Source organism: Mustela putorius, unplaced genomic scaffold (genome assembly GCF_011764305.1).
Source record: "Mustela putorius furo isolate JIRA1106 unplaced genomic scaffold, ASM1176430v1.1 tig00000743_pilon_pilon_pilon, whole genome shotgun sequence".
Lineage (NCBI taxonomy): Eukaryota > Metazoa > Chordata > Mammalia > Carnivora > Mustelidae > Mustela > Mustela putorius.
In genome coordinates, this window is record NW_025421464.1 from 6,313,785 (window position 1) to 6,340,455 (window position 26,671).

Sequence of the window (26,671 nt, forward strand, 5' to 3'; positions counted from 1 at the left end):
GACAATCTCTATCTTTTAATTGGGGAGTTTAGTTTATTGATGTAACTATACTGTTGGGTTGAAGTCTACTATCTTGTTATTTGTTTTTTATTTGTCTGACTATTTTTTTCCTCCTTCTTTCCTGTCTTAGATTGAATAATTTTTTATTATTTTGTTTGATATCTCCTGTTGGTTTTAGCTCTACTTATTTTTTTAGTAGTTGCTCTAGAGATTGTAACATGCATTTGAATTTATCACAGTGTACTTTGAATCCTTACTTCACCATGTCACAGTAATGAAAGCACCTTATAAGAGTATATTTCTATTTAAATTCCCATCATTTCACACTTTTTACTTTCTTTTAAGTATCACAACCTTATACTGTCTGTTGTCCAGTATCTTCATATATTTTTTCAGTTTTATAGTTATTTATGGGAGGAGGGTAAGTTCAATACCTTTAATTCTGTCATGGCCAGAATTGGTAGCCCCAGGTAATGTTTTGCAATCCATGGCAGTTGCTATTCTTTCTTTTCTTTTTCTTTTTTGAAGTGTAGTTGACATAGAATAACAGTTGTTACTATTTTTGATGCCCAGAATGTCCCATTTTGACGAGTGGGCCGTAATGTCTTTCTGTGTGTGTTTTTTGTTTGTTTTTATGTGATAAAATGTCTTAGGCTTAGTTTTACATTTCCTGTTCCAGACTAGAATCAGTAATTGCTACTGATTTGTTGAATGCCTTGTATATGCTGGGTACAGTGGTTATGTTAACTTGAGTTAATTGTCTTAATTCTATGTGGTCAGAAATATTATCCTGTAATAGAGGAGGAAATGGAAGCTCAGAGAGGTTAATAATTTGCCCGATATCTGCCAGCCATCATCTGAATACCATATGGCAGAACTGTTGACAAACTATGGCCTCCAGAGTCAAATCCAGCTTAAAGCCCGTTTTTGTAAATAAAGTTTTATTGAAACATAGCCAAGCCCACTCACTTATATATTGATTGTGGCTGCTTTTGCACTTTGGTGCTAGAGTCGACTAGTTACTTAAGAGACTGGCCCCCAAAACCTAAAACATTTACTCTGTGGTCCTTTGCAGAAAATTTGCTAACCCTTGCTGTGCTATGATGCTTTGTGAGGTCCACACTCATTCAGGTTTCTTCCTGATAGTTGTTTCTTGTTTCTGCCTGCTGTTTCCTTCCTGTGTTTGACTATATTAAGGAAACGGACTTTTCCTTGTGATTGCCCTGTTATAAATCCTGTAAGAATGTACCTTCTTAGTAAAATTAGTTTCACTCCAAAGAGTGCAAGCATCAGTGCTAGTGAACCCAAGTTTGTTTTTAAAGATTTTATTTGTTTATTGGAGAGAGAGAGAGTGAAGAGCAGATGAGTGAGAGAGAGAGCGAGCAAGCGAGCGAAAGAGTAAGAGAGGGCATGAGCCTGGACAGGGGAGAGAGAGAGGCAAATTCCCCACTTAGCAGGGAGCCTGATGTGGGCTCGATCCCAGGCTCCTGGGATCATGACCTGAGCGGAAGGCAGATGCTTACCTGACAGCCACCCAGGCACCCCTTGCTCAAGTTTTTGATTCTGGTTCCATTTCTCTGTAAAAGGGGAGATATGATGCCTTCCTCACTGGATCATTATAAAGATAAAGGGAAATCATATTATGCCAAGTAAGTGATTGGACCCCAAAAGGCCCTTTAAGTGGTAGTTATTATCATCACCAATATTTAAAAAGTTTTGCCTCTATTTATAATCTATTCACGTGAGTTCAGATAATGCCTGGCGCAGAGACTGAAATGTACAGGAGGCTGCAGTGTCTGTTGGGGGGGGGGGCACCTGGCGAAGAGAGAAAACTGGGAGACACAGAGTAGAGCAGCCTTGACTCATAGAGGTTTTATATGGTGAGGTATAAGAGATAAAATTGGAATATTAGGTCAAGGTTGAATTTTGGTGGATTTGAATGCAGGAAGAGCGGTTTCTACTGGTCATTTTCAAGCTTCCATGAACTGTAGGATTCAGTTCCATGAACTGTAGATTCAGGAGGGATCATGGAGGAGTGAGCCACTCTCACATTAGTTAGAACAATACCTTTTTCTCTGTCTTCATGATTGGGAGTTCCATGGATTTAGGTTGAACACATACTCCTAGAGGTATCCCCGCGGATGTCCTGAATTTGAAGAGACATTGATCAGGGCTGAAGATACAGACTGAAGCTATCCAGACAACTGCACACTACACTGTGGTCAGGGTATTGCATGATTGCATGATTGGGCCAGCTGTGGCTTTAGGTTTATAAAACAGATTTTAAAGTCAGACTTCACAACCGAGTGACATGTGCAGCTTACTGAACTTTCCAGAATCTGTTTTTCTCATCTGTAAGATAGAGATAATAATACTAATAGTCCGCTCACAGGTGATGCGTGTTAGGGTAGTTAGCATGGTGCTGGCGTATCGTGAGTATGTACTAGTTTTAGCTCTCAGCTCTTCTCTATAGTAATAAGGGTTATTGTACATTGATTGACATTTTTCCTCAAACTGTCCTCCCCACTGCTTGATGTGTAATAAACACAGGGTGTTCAACAAATAGTTGTTGAATGAATTGTAAACATTAGCATATTAGAAATGCAAGCTCTCAGATGTGCCTGTTGATTAGAAAATAAATGGGCGAATCACATACTTCACTCTTAAGTCGCTTATGGAGCGTGCTGTGGTGATTGTGTAATGTTTGTGTTATAAGCAATGGAAGGAAGAGAGTTGTATGGAAGTTTCAAGTGATCGAATTGCCTTATTGGATGTGCACACTAAACAAATCCATGGAGGACAGTCTCCATTACTACCACTTCTGTGTGGTGGAACGTGTCCTGCTCCGTTGTTGCTTTCAGCTGAGCAGAGGGAACTCCGATCCTGCTAGGGGCACTGAACTGGTTGTTCTCACAGATAGGTTCTCAGGGGAGATTTTGGTTATTCTACCACAGAGATTTTAGCAGCAAAACCAAGAGGAATGGGGCTTAATTAGAAGATGAGGATAGAAAGCAGTTCTAGGAACAGCAGAGTTTGGGATGAGAGTTGATTTTAGGTGTTATGAAGAGTGAACATCTTTCATTTTAATAGTCAGGTACTGTACACGTGTATTTAAAAACCATAAGCACATGAGAATGGTGATTTTATAGATATATTGCTTAGCTTTCTGCAAGATTTAAGAACAGTGGTGGGAGTTTTGTATTCATTTTACTGAAAGTTTGAAGTAAATAGGATATATACTATGGCAAAAATTGTGATGTAGTATTCGAGCGACTGCAATCTGTGAACTTTAGGCGCTGTAACAGGTTGTCAATGATACACTTTCCCTGTTGGTAAAACGGGGTGGTGAACCCCTTACAGGGTTGTTGTGAGGACTAAATGAGATGATAAGGATAAAGTGCTTAGCTCAGTGCCTGGTACCTGGTGAGTGCTTAGGAAGGTCAGTATATTGTACCATTCAACAAGGGCTGAGTATGTGCCGAGGGCCAGGTACTCAGCTGGTTGCTGGGCATAGGAGGCAGTCAGACATTTCTTCCAGCAGTAGTTATTTATGGAGTACCTCTGTGTGCCAGACATTATGCTAAGTGCAGAGAAGACAGCAGCTCATTATCTAGTGAAAGGCAGGGGCCATGATAGTGAGACCAGGTACTCCGTGCAAAGGGACACCTAGTGTGTGGAGAGTCCCAGACACACGTGTGTGAGAGTCCAGCAGAGGGAGCAGTGCTCACCCTGTCTGCCAAGGAAGCTCACTATAAGCCCTGGCCTTGTGCAGGGGGTTGTGGTCTGTATTGGCTATGGCACAGTTTAGTCAGTCACTCAGTAGATACTTAGTGAATTTCTGCTCTGTGCTAGGCGCTGGGGATTCAGTGTTGAACAGTGAGAGAGAGCCTCTGCCCTCTTGGAATGTATAGTCCAATAGTGGAGTTTGGCATTGGTCATATAATCAAATAGATGTATGAATATTTGTAACAATGCTAAATTTTATGAAGGTGAGATAGATGGTGTTATAAATAGGGGACTTTGACCTGGTCAGGGATGGCTTTCCCAAAGAAATCTCTGAACCTAAATCTCACTCTGTATCCTCCTAAGTTACAGCATCTTGAGGGCAGGGACTGTATTCATTTTATTTGTCGTGCCTCTCCAGGGCCTAGAGTAGCACCTGGTAGGCACTCAAATAAATAAATAATTTAATTGTCTGTCAAATAAATAAATAAAATCTTAAAAAAAAAAAGAGTAGTTGGGAGATATTAATGGAGGAAATAAGTGAAGGAAGGTATAGTTGATCTGAGTTCTGAAGGGAAAGTAGAAGTTAACCAGGAGACAGGGGAGGGAAGGAACTTCAGGCAGTGGGAATGGCAGGCGCAAAGGTCCTGTGCAGGCAGGGAGCAGATTACATTTGAGAGACTGAGAGGAGGCAGCATGTGGAGTGGACCATGGGGGAGAGAGAGAGAGAGGGAAGAGTGGAGCTTGGGGGGGAAGTGGGGGTTAAATCTCAGTGCCTTCGCAGCCACAGGAAAATGTTTGCTTTTTCCTAAAGAGCAGTTGATTTTAAGCAGCAATTATCAGGATCCATTTTCATTTTGGAGAGGTTTCTCTCCTGTTCTGTAGAGGACAGACTTTGGCAGGGGAATATGGGGCAGGACTGAATGCAGAAACGGTACAAAAGATAACACCCAGACTTCCAACTTCTGCTGCACAAGTGGGTGGTTGGGCCATTCTGTAAGATAGAAACACAGAAGGAGAATTAGGTTTGTGTGGGCAGGATCATGGGTTTGGTCTTAAACATGTTGAGCTTGAAGTGCTTTTGAGTTATTTCAGTGGCCATTGAGAGAAGTCTGACCCGGGAGTACAGCTCTGAGACGGTCTGCGCAGGGGTTCTGTAGAAGCCATGGGAATGAATGAGATTGCCTTGGGAGAGAGAGAATGGATGAGAAGTGGGCCGAGGAGTTTAAAAACTCCAGTGTTGAATGGTCAGGTAGAAGAGGATGAAACTAAGGAGCAGCTGGACAAGAGCCAGGAGAGTGCAGGGGAATCCTGGAGGGGAAGGGAGGGAATATTTCAGGATGAAGATGTGATCAGTTCTGTCCAGTGTTGAGGGAGGGAGCTTTTCCAATTTGGAGATTCACTGGTAGAGAAAGAAGGTAGTAGGTTGGGGGGGTGGGGTGTGGGGAGAAGGATCAAGGAAAGCTTATTTTAAAAGAAGTCTTGAGTTTTTTTTTTTAAATATTTTATTTATTTATTTATTTGTCAGAGAGAGAGAGCATGCGCACACACACCCGGGTGAGAACACACAAGTGGGCAGAGTGGCAGGCAGAGGCCTAGAGAGAAGTAGGTTCCCTGCTGAGCAAGGAACCCGATGCTGGACTTGATCCCAGGACCCTGGGATCATGACCTGAGCTGAAGGCAGTGGCATAACCGACTGAGCCACCCAGGTGTCCCTGGAGTTTTGTTAGTATGTCTCCCTTGAAAGGGAGAAGTTGAACTGACAAGGTGAATGGGCTTCCAGATGGAGAGAAGAGCCTGTACTAAACCTGGAGGCTTAACTGTGCTTGTTGGGTGTTGGGGGGCAGTGGGTTGGTTTTCCGGGGCAGCTGGAGCAGAGGCGTGGGGAGAAGGGTGGTAAGAAGTGCATATGAAAAAGGTGGGCCCAGTTACAAAGGCCCTGTTGTGGGGGCTCTCGTCTGGGTATGCTTCGACAGCACGATGCCATAACAGAGTCTGGCGAGAATACAGAGCGTGGTGTGAGAGAGTAGTTGGGAGGGATGCCTGGGTGGCTCAGTGGGTTAAGCTGCTGCCTTCGGCTCAGGTCATGATCTCAGGATCCTGGGATTGAGCCCCGCATCAGGCTCTCTGCTCGGCAGGGAGCCTCCTTCCTCCTCTCTCTCTGCCTGCCTCTCTGCCTACTTGTGATCTCTGTCTGTCAAATAAATAAATAAAATCTTAAAAAAAAAAAAAGAGTAGTTGGGAGATATTAATGGAGGAAATAAGGGAGAGGTAAGCATAGCTGGGAGATTTTGCTGTCTTTTCTTGGCTCCTGATTCTGTTCGGGGAACTGGAGGGAAGCATGGGTAGAGAAAAGCACTGATGTACTTTTAGACGTTTAGATAATTGGAGTCTCAACAGAGGGCACAGAAAGGTGGATTTGGGGGGTGATTTGCAGACGTCAGTTGGGAAGATGAATCTGGAATGGGGACAGCTGAAGTCAAAGTTAGAGTGGCCAGCTGAGGCCTCAGCCCTGGGTGGGCTTACTGAGCCTCCAGGGTGTGTCTCCTGGGGCCTTCTCTCCCTTCTGCTGCTGCTTTTAAAACCAAATTGACATTGGGAGCTTGGAAGCCACTGACTGCTTGTACTGTTTACCTTGATTTGCCCGGGTGAAGATTTAGAATTGGCATGTTACTGGTTTTCTACCAGCACAAATCAGAGGTTGTACAGCTCAGACAGTGGAGCCAGGCTGCCTGGGTTTGAATTCTAGCTCCTCCATTAAGAGCTGAGTGACCTTGGATAAGTCACTCTGGCTCTCTGATGCCTCAGTTTTCTTGTCTATAAACTTAAGATAATAGGAGGACCTAATGCATAATGAGAATGCACATAAAGCACTTAGAACAGCGTTGACACAGTTTAGGTCCTCAAAAAGGGGTAGCAATGGCCATAATCCCTGTTTGGGGTATCAGATGCTGTTATTCTATCGTTGAAGCACCAGATGGCGACAAAGCACATGTCTTAAGCTTACCCAGGGTCTGCTGAGGGATTCCTTGTTTTCTTTAAACCCCTAATTTGTGCAGTGTGAAGTATTCCTTTCTTTGATCTTTCTTTCCTTTCTTTCTTTCTTCTTTTAAGATTTTATTTATTTATTTGTCAGAGAGAGAGAGAAAGAGAGCACAAGCATGGGGAGCAGAGGGGAGAGGGAGAACAGGCTCCTTGCTGAGCAGGGAGCCTTCCAATGCGGGACTTGATCCCAGGACCCTGGGATCATGACTCAAGCTGAAGGCATACACTTAACCGTCCGAGTCATCTAGGTGTCCCTCTTTGGTTTCTTTCAAACTTTTGGTTGAAACTCATTTGTTTTGAGACTGCTATTTAAATTTTACTCATAAAATTAAAAAATAGGTTTTTGGTTAGAGTAGCACATGTACACAGTTAAACATCAGATAATACAGCACAGCAGTTAGTAGAAAGCAGGAACCTATTACATACATGGCCCACCTTGCCCTAGACCCTGTCCTACTCCTCAGAAGCACCCACTTTTAACTATTTCGTTGCCATTTAATTATGAATAGGTAGATTTTATGTTACCTCAGCCAGAATATTTAGTGATAGAACTATTAAATAATAGGTCTTTGAGTTTGATACAGTAAGAATAGTATCGGTTTTATAATGTGCCTCCTTTGTGGCAGACGCTGTGATTGGGGTTCATCAAAGTCTTTGCTCTTAGGTAAGTGGTTGTAAGGGGAGGTAGTTAGTGCCATATGGTAAGTGCTTTGGGGGAGCACTCTGGAGGGAAGGCACCTGGCCTAACTTGAATGAGCAGAGATGCGGATAGGAGCTGGTTTGGCAGAGGTAGGGACGACGGACACATGCTTCCAGCGGTGGGAATAGCTGAGATCCATCAGTTCAGGGACCTTGTCCCTGTGTCTTTGGGTCACCACAGTAGGCAGGAGGGCAAGATTTGGGAATTCGAGGTGGGTGGTGTAGTGATAAAGCTGGCACTGAAAATGAATGTCAGTCATGAGGGCATTTTATGCTGTATCAGAAACTTGGAATCTTGTTCTGAGGATAATAAGGAACTACCCAAAGGTTTTGACAGCAAAGTAACATGGTTGCATTTGTATTTTGTCAAAGATTACCCTTGAGCGGTCAGTATGCAGAATGGACTATGTGATTTGAGACCAGTTAGGAGATGATTGTAACAATCTAGGTGAGAGATGACAAGTACCTGAAATAAGGCAGTGAGAGAGGCCAGAGGGTGGGGATTAGGTTTGAAAAATGAGAAGGGAGGTAAGCTCACTAGGCCTGTAGGGTAAGGGAAAAGTCAAGAATGATTCCTAGGTTTCTGCCTCAGGTAGTTGGGTACGTGGTGATGCCTATACATAAGCTGGAAAGCCCATATGAACAAATGGAAGGTTTCAAGTTCATTTTAGATGTGTTAAACCTGACTTAGCTTTGGAGACATCTTAGTGGAGACCCCAGTACATTTAGAATCAGAGGAGACACTTACCTTTGTCACCTTCACCAGGTAACTTACTACTCCAAGCCTCAGTTTCTTTTTCTGTTAAATGGGAATGATAATATCTACCATAGGGTTCTTAGGTGTTCATTAAAAGGAAGAACATCATAAACTTCCAGCACAGATTATGGCCAGAGCAGGTGGTCAGTGGAAGTGGTTTCTTTCCTTTTTTTCTAGGGTTCGGAAGGACTAAAGTACTTGAGGTTTGTTGCTTTTGGCATGAACTCAGCAGTTTTGTGTAATACAATGTCCTATGGAAAATACCAACTTAAAACATGAACTCTTGCATAGCTCATATTTTAAGCCATCACAGATTGCTTAGAATTTTGTCATCAAAAAGCATGTATACTTTCCCAGTCTCTGTGTATATCACCACTTACCACTGACTTTCCACCCCTATTTAGAAAGCGTGCACCTTCATTAAGTCAAACCTTGATCCAGGCAATGTGGATTCCCTTTTCTATGCTGCCCAGTCCAGCCAGGCCCTCTCGGGGTGCGTGGTGAGTCTAGCTTCTACTTTTATATTTACTTTTAAACCATAAAATGTTTTTTTAAAGAGGGAGGGTTGTGTCAGATTAATTTTTTTTTTAACAATGAGCATCCATTAGTGTGGGTGGAAGTTCCATTCTTTTGATTTTATTTTTCTCAAGAAAATGGAGTTTACTTTTTCCCCATGTCTTCACTTTTTGTGCCTTTTAAATAACTTTCTCCTATATTGCCTCTCTTCTGGGAAACCTTGATTTTTCTTTCCATCTTCCTTGAATGTTTAAAAATGTTCAAAGTAAAGGAAGAGTGCCCCTCATACCAGAGTTCTGGAAATCCAATTTATCGAACAGAGGGGACCCATATAAGTAGACCAGTGACTTGCCAGAATCTTTTCAAAGTCGTGCGGCATTCCTACAGACACTGAATTCTGGCGTCTGAGGAGCCGAGCGGGAAAGATCGTGCGCCGCCGGGGTGGTGACTTGGGCGGTCCCTCCCCGTGTTGTTTGCCACAGACTCCAGCACCTGTTCTAAAACTGTGTTTGCCAATCCTTTCTTAGATCTCTATTTCAAATGAGACCAAAGATCTGCTCCTGGCAGCTGTCAGCGAAGACTCATCTGTTACCCAAATCTACCATGCTGTGGCCGCCCTCAGCGGCTTTGGCCTTCCCTTGGCTTCCCAAGAAGCACTCAGCGCCCTTACCGCTCGCCTCAGCAAGGAGGAGACCGTGTTAGCGTAAGTTGTTGTGTCGAGTGCGTCTCAGGCTTCATTTGTGGTGGAGACTGTTCATCCACTGGCTCAGCAAGTCTTTTCTGGACACCTCGTATGAGCCATGGGCTCTGCCGAGCACCGCAGATGCGGGTATTGAACTGAGGCAGGCAAGATCCCTGTCCTGATGGGCTCACCTGGACACCGTGTTCTTCACAACACTGAGGCAGAGCATGAACTCACTGCCCTCAAAAGACAGAATTGCTTTTGAGGTGAGAGGCTGCAGCCAGTGTTAGGAGATGACTGAGGGAGTGTGAGGCCAGCGAGCCATGTACGTCCTGTTGAGCACGGTGAGCTGTTGGCACTGGGGGCTTTGCACCGGAAGAGGGCTTACGGGATCCCTTGAAGTTGTGAGACAGCATCTGGTGGGAGACATGGGTGCTCAGAGCGGGGAGCATTCTAGGAATCAGACTCTACTACTCTGCAAAAGGCTTGGGTGAAGGAGAAGCACCTTATAGGAAAAGAACTCAGCAATTTTCCTCTTCGTTTCGAACATAAATGTTGTAACTGACTTGAGGAGGTTGACCAAACTTGAGAGTAACAGTATATGTAGTTTTCTCCTTTAACACCGAAACTCCTCATTTAAAACGGTCTATGTATTTTTTTGTTTGTTTGTGTCCCCCCTTCATTTGCAACCCCCCAAAAAGGGTGGAGCATGTCTGGCCTCTTGTTAATTATTTAGCAAGAGTTTGGGGACACTGATTCCCTGTTGCAGAATAGTTCAGTTGTTTCCCAGCTTTTTGCACATCGGGGTGGGATTGTTTTGGCTAAGTAAGATCAAAATGTTTCTAAACTGGAAGCTTTGTTAAGGACAGGGCTCCTAGTCAGTTACATTCTCTGTGTCATTTATACCCTATTCATTTTCATATGGTCAGTCATCAGTGACTTTGGGGCTACTTTTCCTAAGGCTGATGTTTTGTATACATTTTGCCCAGTACTTGACCCTGCTGTCCTTCAGTTTTAGGTCACATTATTTTGGTCTCTCATAATCTCTTGGGGAAGATCCCCAAGGATCCCCAGTGAGATCCCTAGTCTCGTGTCATGATTTCACTGTCAGTGCCTCAATCTGATGCCACCTTCTACAAAAGAATCTTTTCCATTTCCCTCCAAGCAAAAAAGAAAGTCATCATCCTCAAAATCCCAGAACAGGAAAAAATACAAAGAGAGTATATCCATTTTGGAGTTAGTTAGCTAGTTAATTAGTTAATATGAATAGCAGCTCTGTTCCTTACTTGCTGTGTGACTTTGGGTTAGTTAGCCTCCCTGAGCCTCATCTGTAAAAGGTGGACCAATAATCCTTACATCGTAGAATAGTGACAGGATTAAATGAGATAATGCATGTGAAGAATCTCGTGCAGTGCCTGGTTCTTAGTGGGCATACAACGAAAGCTCCTCCCCCTCTTAAGCACTTCTTTCCTACGTCCCTTTCTTAGGAAGCTGGTTACTTCCTTGGTTGTACTGTAGTCATTTCTATATTAGATTGTAAACTTCTTTATTTATGGGACTCACACATTGGTGCTTGGTAGGTACCCCACAAAGAGTGAGTAAAGGCTGAAACTGTACTTTGATGTTTCTAGTCTCTTGAAGAAAGCCTGCAGGTAGAAAGAGCACATGCTTGGGATTGAAAGAACTGTGTTCAGATCCAAATCCTTCTACTTAATACCTCTGCAACCATGAGCAGGCTGTTTAATTGCCCTACACCTCAGTGTTTTCATGTGTAAAATGGGGACAGTGATAGTTTTCTCCTAGGATTATTGTGAAGATCAAACTAGCAGGATGCCTTGTATGCCTTGTATAACATTACTACCAACTTGCCCTTGCCCTGTTTAAGGAAATCCGATATAAATTAGGACTTCAAAATGGGCCTTCTGCATTTAAGTGGACTTATTCTAGGATATGAATGTTCGGAAACTTGTCTAGAATGGAGAAAAAAACCTGCAGGTTTGAATGAACCATCTGAAAAGATGCCATTGTGGTCTCTCATAACCCAATTTCTTTTAAAGCATCTGCTGTATATTAGCAAGATAAGATCAGCTTTCTTAGGGTTTGAATACAGTATTCCAGAGGGAAAGAAATTACCGACTGGAGAGTAAGTAATTAAAGCCAGTGACAAAACTTTTCTAAAGCTAAGTGGATTAATTTTATTCTTAAAAACTTCTGAAGTTGTTACCAGCATGACATTCACTCGTTCTAAAGAGAAAAACGATATCTTAATTGAAAAGTTCTTTCCTGGCTGTCTTAGCAGCCTTTTGTGGGCTCAGCATTTATCACGGGCAGATGTGGGATTTTTATCTTGTTTGGAAGTTCAGATTTCATTTTCTCTAGTGCATTTTAACAACAAGCTTCCCATAGGAGACTTTGAATGTTTGGGGCTTCCCTGCCCACGAACTGTAACTGCTCTGTTTTCTAGCTTGTCACCTTAGTGGGATTAGTTTTCCACAGAGGGAATCTAAATGGTTATGATCTCAATGGAAGCAGACAGATTCTCTCTCCATTCCCCATCATGATGACTTAATGGACAAGTGGTGGTTTTACAGAAAAGCCCTGTCACCTCTTGGGAAATAAGGGATCGTTCTGGGGTTGAGCAGCTTTTGCTTAACCACTGGGGGTCCTCTGCTTTCTCCATTCCATCCGGAAAACCACCATTTCTATTTTCCAAGTTATCTGCACTAAGAGAGTAGAATCTAATTTAAAAAATCTTACGTGTGTGCACCTACCACATTCTACCTGTAAAGTTTATCTTACAGAAATATATTCATCAGTGGGTGCAGCTACATGAACAAGCCATAAAAAGGATGACGTACTGATTACACGCCACAACAAAGTGAGCCTTGAACACATGAGGCGAAGGGAAAGGAGCCAGACGCAGGTTACATAGTGTATGATCCCATTTATATGAGTTGTCCAGAGTAGGTAAATCCATAGACCCAGATGCAGATTGGGGGTTCCAGGAGCTGTGCCCATTAAGGTAGGAAGAAGCTGCTCAATGGCTTCAGGGTTTTCTTTTGAAAACAGAAACATTTTGGAACTACACGGAGGTGGTGAGATAGATACATACTAAATACCACTGCGTTGTTCACTTTTCAAATGGTTAATTTTCTTTTTTTTTTCTTTTTAAAGATTTTATTTATTTATTTGACAGACAGAGATCACAATTAGTCAGAGAGGCAAGCAGAGAGAGAGGAGGAAGCAGGCTCCCTGCTGAGCAGAGAGCCCAATGTGGGGCTCGATCCCAGGACCCTGGGATCATGACCTGAGCAGAAGGCAGAGGCTTTAACCCACTGAGCCACCCAGGAGCCCCTCAAATGGTTAATTTTCTGATGTAAATTTCAGTTCAATTTAAAAATAGACCAGTGAATGAGGCTTGGTGCAGCACTGTATGACATGGTACAACAAAAATGTGTGTCCACAAGAGAGTCAAGGAGTAAACTGTGGTACATCCAAGCAGTAGAGTACTATGTACTGGTTCATAAGAGTGACAGATGTCTATATGTACCGATACTGAAAGACATACACATCATATTATTAAGTTAATAAGTTGGAAAAGGCTTATCTTTAGGGTAGGTGTTAAAGGAATTTTATTTTTGACAAATACATGCTTTTATAATCAGGAATAAGTGGTAGGGAAAGAAAAAGAGAATAAATTCTGGATTCAGAACCAAATTTCTTTTATCTTATTTAATGCCTGAAGGGTGAGTGATTTTCAGGTCTCCCAGCAGGGCGAGGATGGAATGAGTATTGGAGCAGTCAGCACGTGTCTAGTGACAGTTTCCTGTTCATAGCACGTGGATCTGGATTCAGAAAAGTTGCTCCAAATTCTACCCAACAGTCTGCAAATGTGGATTCCATAATATTTCTTCGATCATAGAGTGAGAAAAGTGGAAAGTTTCCAGGCAGCTAAGTTCTGCCTAGCACAGTGCTTTGTGCAACTCGGAGCTGCCAGATACCCTCGATCCGCTTGGATTCTGTTCTCCCGAAGGAGCCGAACTCTTCTAAACCTAAACGGGTCTTATTCAGTGTTTGGTATGCGAAGCCACTAGGAACAAAACGGATTTCCAGAAAGGGTGAACTTGCTCTCTGTCTCTTCTCTAAGTGCCCACATTTACTAAGTGCCCACAGTACTTACTTCAGGTCATGTTGCCTGGATTGCCTTTTCCTGCTGTTAGGATCTTTGTAATGTAGCAGCCTTTCCCAACTGGATTGTAATTAAGCTCCTTAACAGCTGAGACAGTCTTATACTTCTTAAGAACAGGAGAGGGATATTCCTGAAAGCATCACATTTCGAGCAGGAGTGAGCAGGTGAATGGAGGTAAGACTTGACATTCACTTTTATCTTCCAGAACAGTCCAGGCTCTGCAGACGGCATCCCACCTGTCCCAGCATGCTGACTTGAGGAGCATCGTGGAGGAGATTGAGGTGTGAATTTTATTTCGCCAAATGAATTTCCCAACTCCTGTCTTTGAAACCTTTTAAAAGAGTCTTGCAGATAGACATGCATGGCTTATTTTGGCCAGTAATGTTTCTTTTCGCACCCATGCCACACTTCCATTCTTTGTATGAGAGCAATATGTCCTGGGGGATATTCGCTAGGGTAGGATAGTTACACCGTCCATTAGGTAACAGTTTACTTTGCCAGCCCTTTGTCAGTACGGGTTCATAGTCCACAGATTTTAGAGCCTAACAAACCTGAAATTTAGGCATTTTTTTCTGCTACTTAGTTCTTTGTAATCTCGGACAAATTATTTCATGTCTGAGCCACGATTCCTTATATGGTGTTGTAAGAACAAGTGAGGTTCTAAAGTACCTGATTCCCTCTTGTGGACGACATAGTCCGTGATGACAGGCAGTCCACCCGGTGTCCTCACTGGGTGCCCCACAGGCATGTTTGCTGCCTTATCTTGTTGCCCAGGAGAGGAGCATGTCTCTGTCCATCCTTTAGAGCACTGAATGAGAAAGAGCAGTACTCTGCTATGTAGATTGTATCCAGACAGATGGCTGTGGAATCCACCTGTGTCCTGATGCTTCTTGGGAACCCTGCAGCCTGGGGTACTCAGTGCCCTGACTCAGGGGCTTGGGCTTGAGTACCAGGGGTCAGGGAAGGGGGCGCTCCCAGGGCTGCGGAGGACACTGTCTCTCCAGGTGCCTGTGTAATACACTTTATTCTCTACCTCAGCATCTTGTTTGACAGAGTACTCCAGATTTAATGTGTTTCTCCAGATTTAGAGATTTAGAGTGAAATTTCTCAAAACTGCCTGCACGGGGTGACTGTGGTTTGCATATCTCCTTGGGTGATCACTTGACTTCCAGCCTGCTTCCATTTTGTTGTGACAGGATCTTGTTGCTCGCCTTGATGAACTGGGAGGTGTGTATCTCCAGTTTGAAGAAGGACTGGAAACCACAGCCTTATTTGTGGCTGCCACCTACAAGCTCATGGACCACGTGGGCACGGAGCCATCCATTAAGGAGGTACCTGACCATTCTCGGGCATGAAACCCAAAGGGGTTGTTGACTTCATCTGCTAAGAACAGTTTTTTTCAGAGGGGATGTTGAGTTGGGCTTGGTGTGTAGTCACATGGTGTCTTGGGTTAGGCATTGAAAATGAGAAACAGATGTAATGCCTATCCTCAAGAAACTGGTTATCTGTGGAATAGACATGTAAATGGTGTCACACTTAACTTATTTTATTGTTTTTGTCTTATAACACTTTATAGTTTAGAAAGCATTTTTATGTGTGGCTCATTTGATCGCCATAGGAAATCTGAGTAATATGCTCAGTCAGACTTGGTCCCTCTGTAGAATGACAGCGTGACACATGTGGGGACACACAGATAATAGGTAGTAGCGATGCCCCTAAACCAGGTCTCCCCATGCTGCGGGCTCTCTCTTTCCCACATGATGGGTGGTAGATCTCCAGCCTTGTTACATTTGCTTTAAATTGGGGAGGGTATGTCATGAGGTGGTGACAAGAAGGCCACATGATTACACTAGTTTCACCTCTCTGTCTTCTGGTACTCCTTACTGCTTGTTTCTTGAGTGATTTCCACGTCGGTGGCCCAGGCAAACCCTCCTCCTTGAGAAGTGCCCTGTTCTCCCTTCCACCTCATCTTTGGCAATGGCTAAATCTTAATTAATCTTTGCTGATTGATATAGTTATCTGAGAGGCATGTGTGTCTACCAGACATCTACCAAGACTTAATTCTTTTTTCTTTTCTTTGTGGGTCCCCCCTCCCCAAGAGGAGCTCATTAACCTGAAAGAACCTTTGGTTGGAATGTGTGTGGGAAGTCTTTTTGAGCCGGACCCTCTTTGTACCCCTTGTTTGTGAGCAGGCCACCAACCCTCGAGCTAAAGGATTTAAAAGACAAGCTGCTGCTGTTTTAATTTTAGGAGGAGAGATTCGGGTTCCAAGTTAGAACTTCAATTTCTTTCATGCATTTTGAGTTTTGTGCTGAGTTTCTTCAAGTAAATAGTAATTAATGATCTGTCTTGGGTAATTTGAATTGATTTTCTATTTTCTCTGGAGGATGTGACCTAATAATTTATTCATGTATTAGCTTTCTTCTGTTGTCTTTGGTTCATCCTGAGTATAGAATATCTGGAGATGCAATACTCTCTTATTTTCTGTGATGGGTAGAGTACAGGAATGTGGGTCTTATGGTACAAATCATGTAGGAACTCTTATATACAACATGGTAGATGAGTTGGTGATATTCTACATACACAACTTAAACTTTTTCTTGCTTTATTCCCAAGCTTCTGCTAAGCAGGTATTTGGATGGAGTAATTTTGCTGTCATTGCTTTTGACATAACCATTCTGGTGAATAGTCACCCATTTTTAACATGTCAATAGCCTAGTGATGGAAAAATGTAATTGGTACAATTAAAGAAAATTATTTCATGTCGACTGTGAATAACACTGTCGGGAACAAGGGAGCTCTTTTGTTAGATTGGAGGTTTTAAAAAACAAAACTGATTGAAGTGGAAAATGTTTCCTCTTAAGCAAACAACCTCCAGAATTTTAATAATGCCTTTTAGCTTCCACTTTTTTAAAAAACTGCTTTTAGTTTCTTCTCTAAACAGCCCATTAGTTCTTAATGGAAAGTTATTTTAGTTTCTTTCTAATGTACATTTTGGCTATAAGGTTTGGTCTTGTGAATTCAAACTTAACTCCAGTGTACTGCTCAGAGGGGAGTCGGGAAGGAAGTTAGGTTAGGTGGGAGGGTGAAAGGAATTAGGGAAGAATATATTTTCTTCTGGGAGGAGACAGACTTACATGTGAATGTTGGTCTTGGTGTTTTTTTTTTTTCCTGTTTTTTTTTTTCTGCTTTTTCTTTTCCTGTTAGAACTTGTAGGAGTTACTTAACTTTTTAAAAACCTCATTTTCCTCATTTGGAAAACATCGATAATATCAATCTTTTCAGGGTTTTGGTCAGGATGACCACCTTCCTGCCAGAGGACGATCTCAAGTTGCATTTCGCCTTTTCTTTCAGGATCAGGTCATCCAACTCATGAATGCCATCTTCAGCAAGAAGAACTTTGAGTCACTCTCAGAAGCATTCAGCGTGGCCTCTGCTGCCTCTGCGCTCTCTCAGAACCGCTATCACGTGCCAGTTGTAGTTGTGCCCGAGGGCTCTCCTTCCGACACTTACGAGCAGGCTATCCTTCGGGTATGACTTCTGTGTCCAAGCTGTGTGGCCCTGACCTTTTTCCAGTGGAAGGCTCTCAGAAATCTAAGGACTGGTGGAGATCTAATTGTAACCACCTTCCCGCCCCAACCAAGGACATACCCATTAAAAGTAGAGCAAGGCTCATTTCCCTTAGCCTAGAATTGGGGATATGACCCGTGGATGAACTAGACACAGAACTCTTCAAAAAAATCCAGAAAAGTTTTTTTTTTTTTTCCCCTGGAAGATTTTTTTATCGCCAGTCTTTTGAGAAATTAAATGCAAGAAAATTGTATTTCTGGGGTCGTAACTCTAAATGTATAGAAGAGTCTTACTTCTAAAAGGCATTTTCCAGTACCAGAACTTTCTAAATACATTATTTCTAAATACATTATTTAGATAATACATTATTTAAATAATACATTTCTAAATACATTTTTAAAGACTACTTTTTCTAAATTCCCCTGTAATTCTGGTGCTTACAGTTGTTAACACCAGGTCTCTTCCTCCTGTTTTCAGTTTGTCTTTCTGCCTCTTCATAGCATGTCCCTTCTTCTTGCTCAGCAGGAAGCAGAGACTGCTTTTTTATGGTGACTCTCTGAACAGAGGAAATGCACAGATCTTGAGTAAGCTTGGAGTTTTCATCTCAAATGAGGCATATTTTGATGTTTGGAAATCTTCATAAGAACTTAGCATTCTATTTATGGTAGATATTGGGGTTCCATGCAGGACAGTTCCATCAGTTCTACTTTGGTGGCCTCTTTAAATATTTTCCTGAGGAAGTGCCTTCTCTTTCAAAATTGCCTCTCCCCTGCCTGTGCTCACACCCCCTCAGCAAAGGCTGGGGTGAGAAATCATCTGATTAACATAGTTCACCGTAAGTCAGGAGGGGGCAGCTAGGAGAGCAAAGTAGAAGTACAGCCTTTGTAGCTAGATGGGCTGTGGTTTGAGTCCTAGACCAACTGAACTGGCCTTGTGGCCTCAGTTTCTTCATCTGTAAAGTAGAGATTATGCCGTCTATCTCAGATGATTGATAAAGGAGGTTGTGTGTAAAGTGCCCATCCCCATCTGAAGAATGAGTGTTGGATGAGATCATCTTTAAGATCCCCCCCACCTCTAACATTCTATAATCTGTCCCATTACCAATCTCCTTGTATTTTGTGTTGATTTCTGATAGATCGTAGACCAGAGTCAGTGAAGATGTCTTGAAATAAAGAGTCTCTTCCCCTGCAGAGCTGGCTCCCTGTGGATAAATCTCCCCAGAAACAAAATTTTGTACTCCTTTGGCCTTTGTTGCTACAGATAATTTTAAAATTTATTTCTAGTTGCAGGTCACCAATGTTCTGTCTCAGCCTCTGACTCAGGCCACTGTTAAACTAGAACATGCTAAATCTGTTGCTTCCAGAGCCACTGTCCTCCAGAAGACATCTTTTACCCCTGTCGGGTAAGTCTTGAACTTATTTTTGAAGGGTACCAATAGACTTGTTTTGCCTGCAGCCAATATAACACAAATTAATATGGATATTATGAAATATCCCCAAATCAAATTTACCTAAACTTTGCTTAGGTAAATTTGACTTCCTAATATATAGTTATTTAAGAAAAGGATTTTTTAAAGCTAGAAGAGGGGCACCGGGCTCACATAATTGTTAGAGCATAGGAATCTTAATTTCAGGGTTGTGAGTTTAAGCTGCAAATTGAGTGTAGAGATCACTAAAAAACAAACAACAACAACAAAAAAAAACAAAGCTAAAAGAATTTTGTTTTAGTTTTGATGTTTCCTTCCGTATCTATTTCTAGTTGTCTCTGTCTTGTCATTGTGATGTAAGTAGCAAGTTTTAAATTTGATGCTATTTTTTCTTGATATATGAGTAATACATATTTATTGTAGGAGAAATACAGAAAAGCCCCAAAATAAAATATAAATCACTAATAGTTCTACCACCTAGAGATAACTCTTGTTCACATTTTGTCTCTTTTTTTTGTCAGCCCTTTTTCTATGCAAATAAATATATTTTTAATTGAATTAGGATTATGCTTTGTCTATAACAGTGTCTCATGATTATTTCCCCCATTGGATTAAATCTTCTTCAGTCTTATTTTTTAAAAAATATTTTTTGTTTATTTATTTGAGAGAGAGATCAGAATGGGTGGGAACAGGGTGGAGGAGGGGGTGCGTGGCAGGGGAGGGGCATGTGCCGCAGGCAGTGAGTACAGAGAGGGAGCCCAATGACAAGGCCTGATCCCGGGATCCTAGGATCCCAGGATCATGACCTGACCTGAGTCAAAGGCAGACCTTTAACCGACAGAGCCGCCAAGGTGCCGCTTTAGTCTTATTTTTAATGGTTGCATATTGTTAAGGAAATTTTAAAAGAATTAAGGATCAATTTTTATATGAGATCTTGTTAAGTGTTGGTAAGCTAAGACTGGGAACTCTGAGTGTTAGAGAGACTATCCATTTCTTTTATTTATTTTTTATTTTAAGTAAGCTTTAGGTGCAATATGGGGCTTGAACCCCAGAGGGTCAAGAGTCACATGCTAAAAAAAAAAAAAAAAGAATTGTTGCATGCTTTATTGACTGAGCCAGCCAGGTGCCCCAAGAATATTCATTTCTTAGACAATGATAAGGATAAACAGAAAATATGTCAAATTAAAAAGCAAAATCATTTTTAGGAATGATGGTAAAAGACATTTGGGATTTTGCTATGTAGTTGAAGTTAATTCTCTACCTTTTCCCCCCCTTTAAAATAAAAGTTACTGATATTTTCATAAAAGTAAGACATGTCATTTTTAGGAAATTCACAAAACACAGAGAAGTAGAAGTGATATAAAAAATTGCCTGCAATTATACTGCTCTGCACCAACCTTTTTGAACATTTCTACTCTCTCGCTGTCTCTTTTTTAAACATAATAGGGATCATACTGTAGACTGTTTTGCATTTAATTGTGGAAGCCTTCCCGAGGGGGTGGGGTTTTAGGAGTGGAGAGGAGGAAACAAGGGAGAGAAGACTTCAGAGACTAGAAGGAGGAGGTCATTTTAGATCTTTCTGAAGTTTTGCCCACACCGTAATCTGTGCTTGAGCAGGAGGTGGCCCAGCTGGGTGGGAAGGAGAAGACGTGGCATAACCCTGGCTTGTCTCAAGGAGGGCCACGCGCGGCCCCTTTGTTACATTCATGACTTTGCTATGTGAGTGCTTGCTCACCCCGCTGTCATTCTTAACAGGGATGTTTTTGAACTAAACTTCGTGAATGTCAAATTTTCCAGTGGTTATTATGACTTCTCTGTCAAAGTTGAAGGTGACAACCGTTATATTGCAAATAGTGTCGAGGTAAGTGCTTTTCTTGTCATCCCCATTAAATCCAAGGAAATGACCAAGTAGGCACACAGGATTAATCGTCTGGTATATTGACTACATTTTACAGCCAAGTTAATGTGAACATGTTAAGAGAAGGGTAAGTTTAAACTACGCTTCGCCAAGAACTTGATCATAGTGAGTTTTATTTGTAAATTATTTATTTTCTGGTATGATTTAGTATCTCACATAAAATTTAGGAGGTAGAAAAAAGAAAAATCACCTATAATTTCACTGAGACATAAGTATTCTTGTTATGATGTTTTGTGTGGTAGGTCTTGATAGATTTAGAAAAGTGCTTGATGCTAATTAGGTGATGAAAAGCACCCAGGGACATACTGTAATGAGGCTCTCTGGGTGAATACAAAAGAAAATCAGTGAGTTTCTTTCTTTCTTTTTTTTTTTTTTTGGGTGGTCAGCACAAGTTTATTGAGTAATACCAAAGTGATAGTACAAAGCTGAGGAGGGAGGGGACGCTAGAGGGTTGCCTGAAAATCAGTAAGTTTCATAATGAATTGTGTTTCACATATTTAGCTAACGCTAGTTGTGTTAAAGATCCAAAGATCCAAAGTGGTTCTAAGGATGGAAAACTACGCCTCATTTGTCAGATGCTTGGGGAGTGAGGAATTTCACATTAGTGGTTTTCCTAGCTAATTGGAGTATACCCCTTCAGGCACTGTGGCTTTCATTTTAACCTTTTCCGTAGAAGTTTATTTAAGATGAATTACATGTTTTTCTACTTTCTTAAACTATGGGATATGATTTAACAATTTCTTTTTTTTTTTTTTCCTCTATTTATTTGACAAAGAGAGAGAGAGACCATAAGTAGGCAGAGAGGCAGGCAGAGAGAGAGGGGAAGCAGGCTCCCTGCAGAGCAGAGAGCCCAATGTGGGGCTCCATCCCGGGACCCTGAAACCATGACCTGAGCCGAAGGCAGAGGCTTAACCCAGTGAGGCAGCCAGGGACCCCAACCATTTCTTATTCTTAATTAGAACCATCAGTGTGAACCCTTTATTGAAGGCCTATGACATGAGAAGCCTAGTTCTGTGTGCTTTTGCTTACATTATTTTTGTCTTACTACAACCCTAAGACACAGATGAAGCCATCTTCACTGCACAGAAGAGGCTCATAAGGGTGGAGTAACTTGTCCAAGGTCATCCAGCCTGTGCTTGGGTGGGTTCCCTGTGCAGTATGAGTTTGGTTAGCAAGTTCTGGGAAATAGGCAGCCTGCCTGGAGGCTGCAGGGCTGTGTGCAGCTCCAGCTCTGGCCTTTGTCAGGGCATCACTCCCTTCAGCTGTACTTTCTCAGTGCTTTTGCTGTGTCTTTGCTGTATCTACTTAATTCTTGTGCATTCTGTTGGGTGAGGGAAACTTGGAGTGGTCCTGTGCCTCTCCTGAATAGTTAAATACACACTCTTTGGGAGAATTCTTTTTTCTTAACTATTCAGGTGTCATTTACCACTCACTTTTTTTTTTCTTTTTTAAAAGTTTCTTTTAGTCTTTATTTTTTTAAGTAAATCCTGTGCCCAGCATGGGGCTCAAACTCATGACCCTACAATCAAAGTCACACGCTCCAGCAACTTAGTCAGCCAGTCACCCCTTGTTTTTCTCTCTTTAATAAAACTTTTTCATTTTGAAATAATTTTGGTCTTAAGTTGCAAAAAGGGTATGAAGAATTTCTGTGTGAAGTAAGGAAGTTTTTCGTTATTTTTTTAAACATGTTTTTAAACTTTTTTTAAAAAAGGTTTTTCATTTATTTATTTTTGAGAGCAAGAAAGAAAGAGTGAGCGTACAGAGGGAGCAGACTTCCTACTGAGCAGAGAGCCTGACGTGGGGCTCAGTCCCAGGATCCGGAGACCATGACCTGAGCCGAAGGCAGAGGCTTAACCAACTGAGCCATGAGGCGACTTGAGTTTTTAGGTTTTAAGGATGGAAAACTATACCTCATTTATCTGTGGTTTTGTGGGAATGGACTTAACCAAGTAAAGTAGTATCAAGAATGCCCTTTACCCAGCTTACCCAAATATTAATGTCTTATATAACTGTTATATAATTATCAGACCCAGGAAATTAACATGACTCATGCTACTAACTAATCTATAGACTTTAATTCAAATTTCACTAGTTATCCTACCAGTGTCCCTGTTCTAATCTGGGATTCAATTTAGGGTCATAAGTCCCTTTCGCCGCCTCTAAGTTATAATATAGTTTCTTTCATGACCTTGATACTTTAGAAGTACTCTCTGTTTAGCTTGTAGAATGTCCCTTACTTTGGGTTTTGAGTTTCCTCAAAATTAAACTTAGGCTACCTGTTTTTTTGCAAGAAAACTCCAAAAGTGATGCTTTGTCCCTCTCAGTGCCTCTTCCTAGGAAGTACATGATGTTGATATGTCTCATTGCTGGTGTAAATGTTAACCTTGATCACTTGATTAAGGTGGTGCCTGCTAGGTTTCTCTCTATAAAGTTGATGTTTTCTGCTTTGTAATTGAGTCTGCCAATATCCTGGTGATCTTGCCTGCAACTGTTATTAATAGGTTGACTCCCAAAAGGTGATTTTCTGTTTCATTCTTTCTGCATTTATTAATTAGAATTCTGCTGTAAGGAAAAGCTATCTCTCTCCCAACCCTGTCTTCATTTATTTATTTATTCAATTATTTATAACATTTTGGGCTCATGGAAGTTTATTTTACTCTATAGGTTATGATCCTTTACTATCATCATTTATTTTTTTTGCTCACATTATCTCAGATTTGCCCTTTAGAAAGCTCCTCAAGTTGGCTCCAATGACACTTGAAAGGACCAGGTAGCTGAAAAGTTTGACCTTTTCAAAAGTGGGGCATTACTTAAAGTAGGTAGATTAAACACTTACATTTAAAGTTTGTTGGAAAGGAAGATTTTTTTCTGGAACTCTCATCTCTGCCTTTTCTCTACCTCATGTCTGACCTTTTTGGGCATGAGACATCTGATCCTAGTCCATCCACTAACACAAAATTGGGGTGAAAACTATTGTAGTGTGCACCTTAAACCTTTAAAATCTAGATCCTTTTAATTTTAGCTTCCCTCATTAAGGGTCCTTATTTGCAACCAAACACATTAAAAGGCAGACATTCCTTTCTAAAATTTTTTTTTTCCTGAAATCTTTTCTTCTTTCTACCTTTACAGTCTTTTTTTTTTTTTTTAAGATTTTTATTTATTTGGGGCGCCTGGGTGGCTCAGTGGGTTAAGCCGCTGCCTTCGGCTCAGGTCATGATCTCAGGGTCCTGGGATCGAGCCCCGCATTGGGCTCTCTGCTCAGCAGGGAGCCTGCTTCCTCCTCTCTCTCTGCCTGCCTCTCTGCCTACTTGTGATTTCTGGCTGTCAAATAAATAAATAAAATCTTAAAAAAAAAAAAGGATTTTTATTTATTTATTTGATACAGAGCGAGCGAGCGAGAGAGGCATACAAGCAGGGGGAGTTGGAGAGGGAGGAGCAGGGATTGATCTCAGGACTTTGTGATCCTGACCTGAGCAGAAGGCAGACACTTAACAGCTGAGCTACCCAGGTGCCCCTAGCTTTATCAGGTATTGCCAAATTGCTCTTCTCTTCATATTCTTACCACTGTTTGGTATTACGAACTTTTGATAAATTGATGGATATGAAGTGGTGTCTATTTTTTCTTTTTAAGTCTTATTTTTTAGTAATGGCTGACCCTAATGCAGGGCTTGAACTCATGACCTGAGATCAAGAATCCCACGTTTCACCAACTGAGCCAGCTGGGCACTCCATAATGATGTCTTGTTTTAATGTTTTTCCTTGGTTACTAATGAGATTGAACATTTTTTTCCTTGTGTTTATTGGCCTTTTAGTTTTCCTTTTCTGTGAACTGTTGTCTGCGTTTGTCTGTTTTTCTTTGGGTTTGTTAGTCTTTTTGTTACTAAATTTTGGAGGCTATTGGTGTTCTGGAAACTGACTCTTAGTTAAAAGCATCAGATATCTTCCCTCAGTGTTGGTTTATGGCATCTTTTGATGCACAAAAGTTATTTTCAATGAAGCCTAATTTAAAAATGTTTTGCCTAGGTTGTGTGTCTTGTGTTTTTAAAAAGTCCTATGCTACCTACTCCAAGGCAATAAAGATAATCTCCAATATTTTCTTCTAATGGTTTTTAAGGTTTTTTCCCCCTATTTATATTTAGGGTTTCAACATACTTCAAGTTTACTTTTGTTGCTATAGTATTTTATATCCTGTCAGTAACTGTTCTTATTGAATTGTATTACCATTGCTTGCTTATATGTGTGTTGCTTTTTCATTGGACTGGGAACGCCCTGTGAGTGGAGACCAAACCTTATTTTTTCAGTGTTTAGTCTCCATCTCAGACCATTTTAGAAGAAAAGGATGGAGTGGTATAAAGATGTTTACCTACATTCCTGGGCTGTTAGAACTATGGTAATTCATCTTTGAAGGGTGAGCTTTATATCCTAGATAAAATATCTTGGGTTTGTTTTTTTTTTAAATAACAGCTTTATTGAAAATATAATTCATATACCCATTAAAGTATATATAATTCAGTGTTTTTAGTATATATTTTCTTTAAAGATTTATTTGTTTATTTTAGAGAGAGGGAGAGAGAGCACGCATGTGATACAGGCTAAGGGGCAGAGGTTATGGGAGAGAGAATCTCAAGGAGACTCCGTGCTAAACGCCAAGCCTGACACGGGTCTCAAACCCACCACCCTGAGATCATGACCCGAGCTAAAACCAAGAGTCAGCCACTTAACCAGTTGAGCCACCTGGGGCCCCAGTGGGTTCTTTAGAAAATTTGCAGAGTTTTGCAACCATCACCACTATCAAATTCCGTAACACATTTATCACCCAGAAAACAACCCCATGTCTGCAGTAGACATTCCTTATTCTATAACAATATAGCCTCTTTCCAGTACTGACAATTACTAATCTACTTTTTGTCTCTATGATTTGCCTATTTGGGACATTTCATATAAATGGTATCATATAATATGCGGCATTTTGTGTCTGGCCTTTTTCATTAGCATGATACTTTTCATGTTAATTCATGTTGTAGCCTGTATGAGTACTTTATTCCTTTTATGGCCAAGTAATAGTCTAGCGTGTAGGTATAGCATTTTATCAGTTCATCAGTTGATGGACATTTGGAGTTTTTCCATTTTTTTTGGCGATTATACATAATGCTGCTGTGAACATTCACGTACACATTTTTATTAGGACTTCTGTTTTTGGTTTTATGAGATGTGTGCCGAGCAGTGGAATGGTGGGTTATATGATAAACTCTGTGTTTAACTTTTCAGGAAACTGACAAACCGTTTTACAAAGAACTTGCACCATTTTACATTTCTACTAGTAATATATAAGAGCTCCAGTTTCTCTACATCCTAACCAACACTTACTAGTTTTCTTTTCATTCTGGCCATCATACATGGGTAGGAAGTGGTTTCTCATTTGAAATTTTGATTTGGATTTCCCTGATAGCTAATGATACTGAACATCTTTTCATATGCTTATTGGTCATTTGTATATCTTTGTATATCCTTTGCCCATTAAATTTTTTTTTAATTTTTATTTCTTCCTTTCCAATCTGTATACTTCTTCTTTTCTCTTTGTATTATGTTGTTTGTCTTTTTATGTTATTGAGCTAATATATTCTGGATACAGGTCTCTTATCAGATACATGATTTGTTTTAATTTTGACAAGGTTCAGTTTCTTTATTTCTCTTTCATTGCTTCTGGTTTAAGTGCCACATCTAAGGAACCAATGCCTAATCCAAGGTTATGAAGATTTACTCCTCTTATAGCTTTAGCTCTCATATTAGGTTCCTAATTGATTTTGAGTTTTTTGTATGTGGTGTAAGGGGGAGATCTAACTTCTTTCTTATGTATGTGGAAATCCCATCACCTTCTGTTGAAGATCATTCTTTCCCTATTGAATTGTCTTGGCATCAAAAATCAGTCGACCATAAAGGCAAGGGTTAATTTCTAGGCTTGCAGTTGTAGTCCATTTTTAAAAAATTTTTTTAAAGATTTTATTTATTTATTTGACAGAGAGATCACAAGTAGACAGAGAGGCAGGCAGAGAGATCGGGGAAGCAGGGCCTCTGCTGAGCAGAGAGCCCGATGCAGGACTTGATCCCAGGACCCTAAGATCATGACCTGAGCTGAAGGCAGAGGC

General features: G+C 41.2%; 1 protein-coding gene across 2 annotated transcripts in view; it reads left to right on the forward strand.

Moving 5' to 3' along the window:
* Positions 1-26,671, forward strand: part of RPN2 (ribophorin II) — a 56,332-nt gene that overhangs the window by 7,516 nt on the left and 22,145 nt on the right. For both annotated transcript variants that reach the window (XM_045084182.1, XM_045084183.1), the window contains exons 3-9: positions 8,629-8,724; positions 9,268-9,443; positions 13,817-13,892; positions 14,808-14,942; positions 16,966-17,142; positions 18,465-18,583; positions 20,363-20,468. In XM_045084182.1, the coding sequence (XP_044940117.1) occupies positions 8,629-8,724; positions 9,268-9,443; positions 13,817-13,892; positions 14,808-14,942; positions 16,966-17,142; positions 18,465-18,583; positions 20,363-20,468 (885 nt within the window). The remainder of the gene's footprint in view (positions 1-8,628; positions 8,725-9,267; positions 9,444-13,816; positions 13,893-14,807; positions 14,943-16,965; positions 17,143-18,464; positions 18,584-20,362; positions 20,469-26,671) is intronic.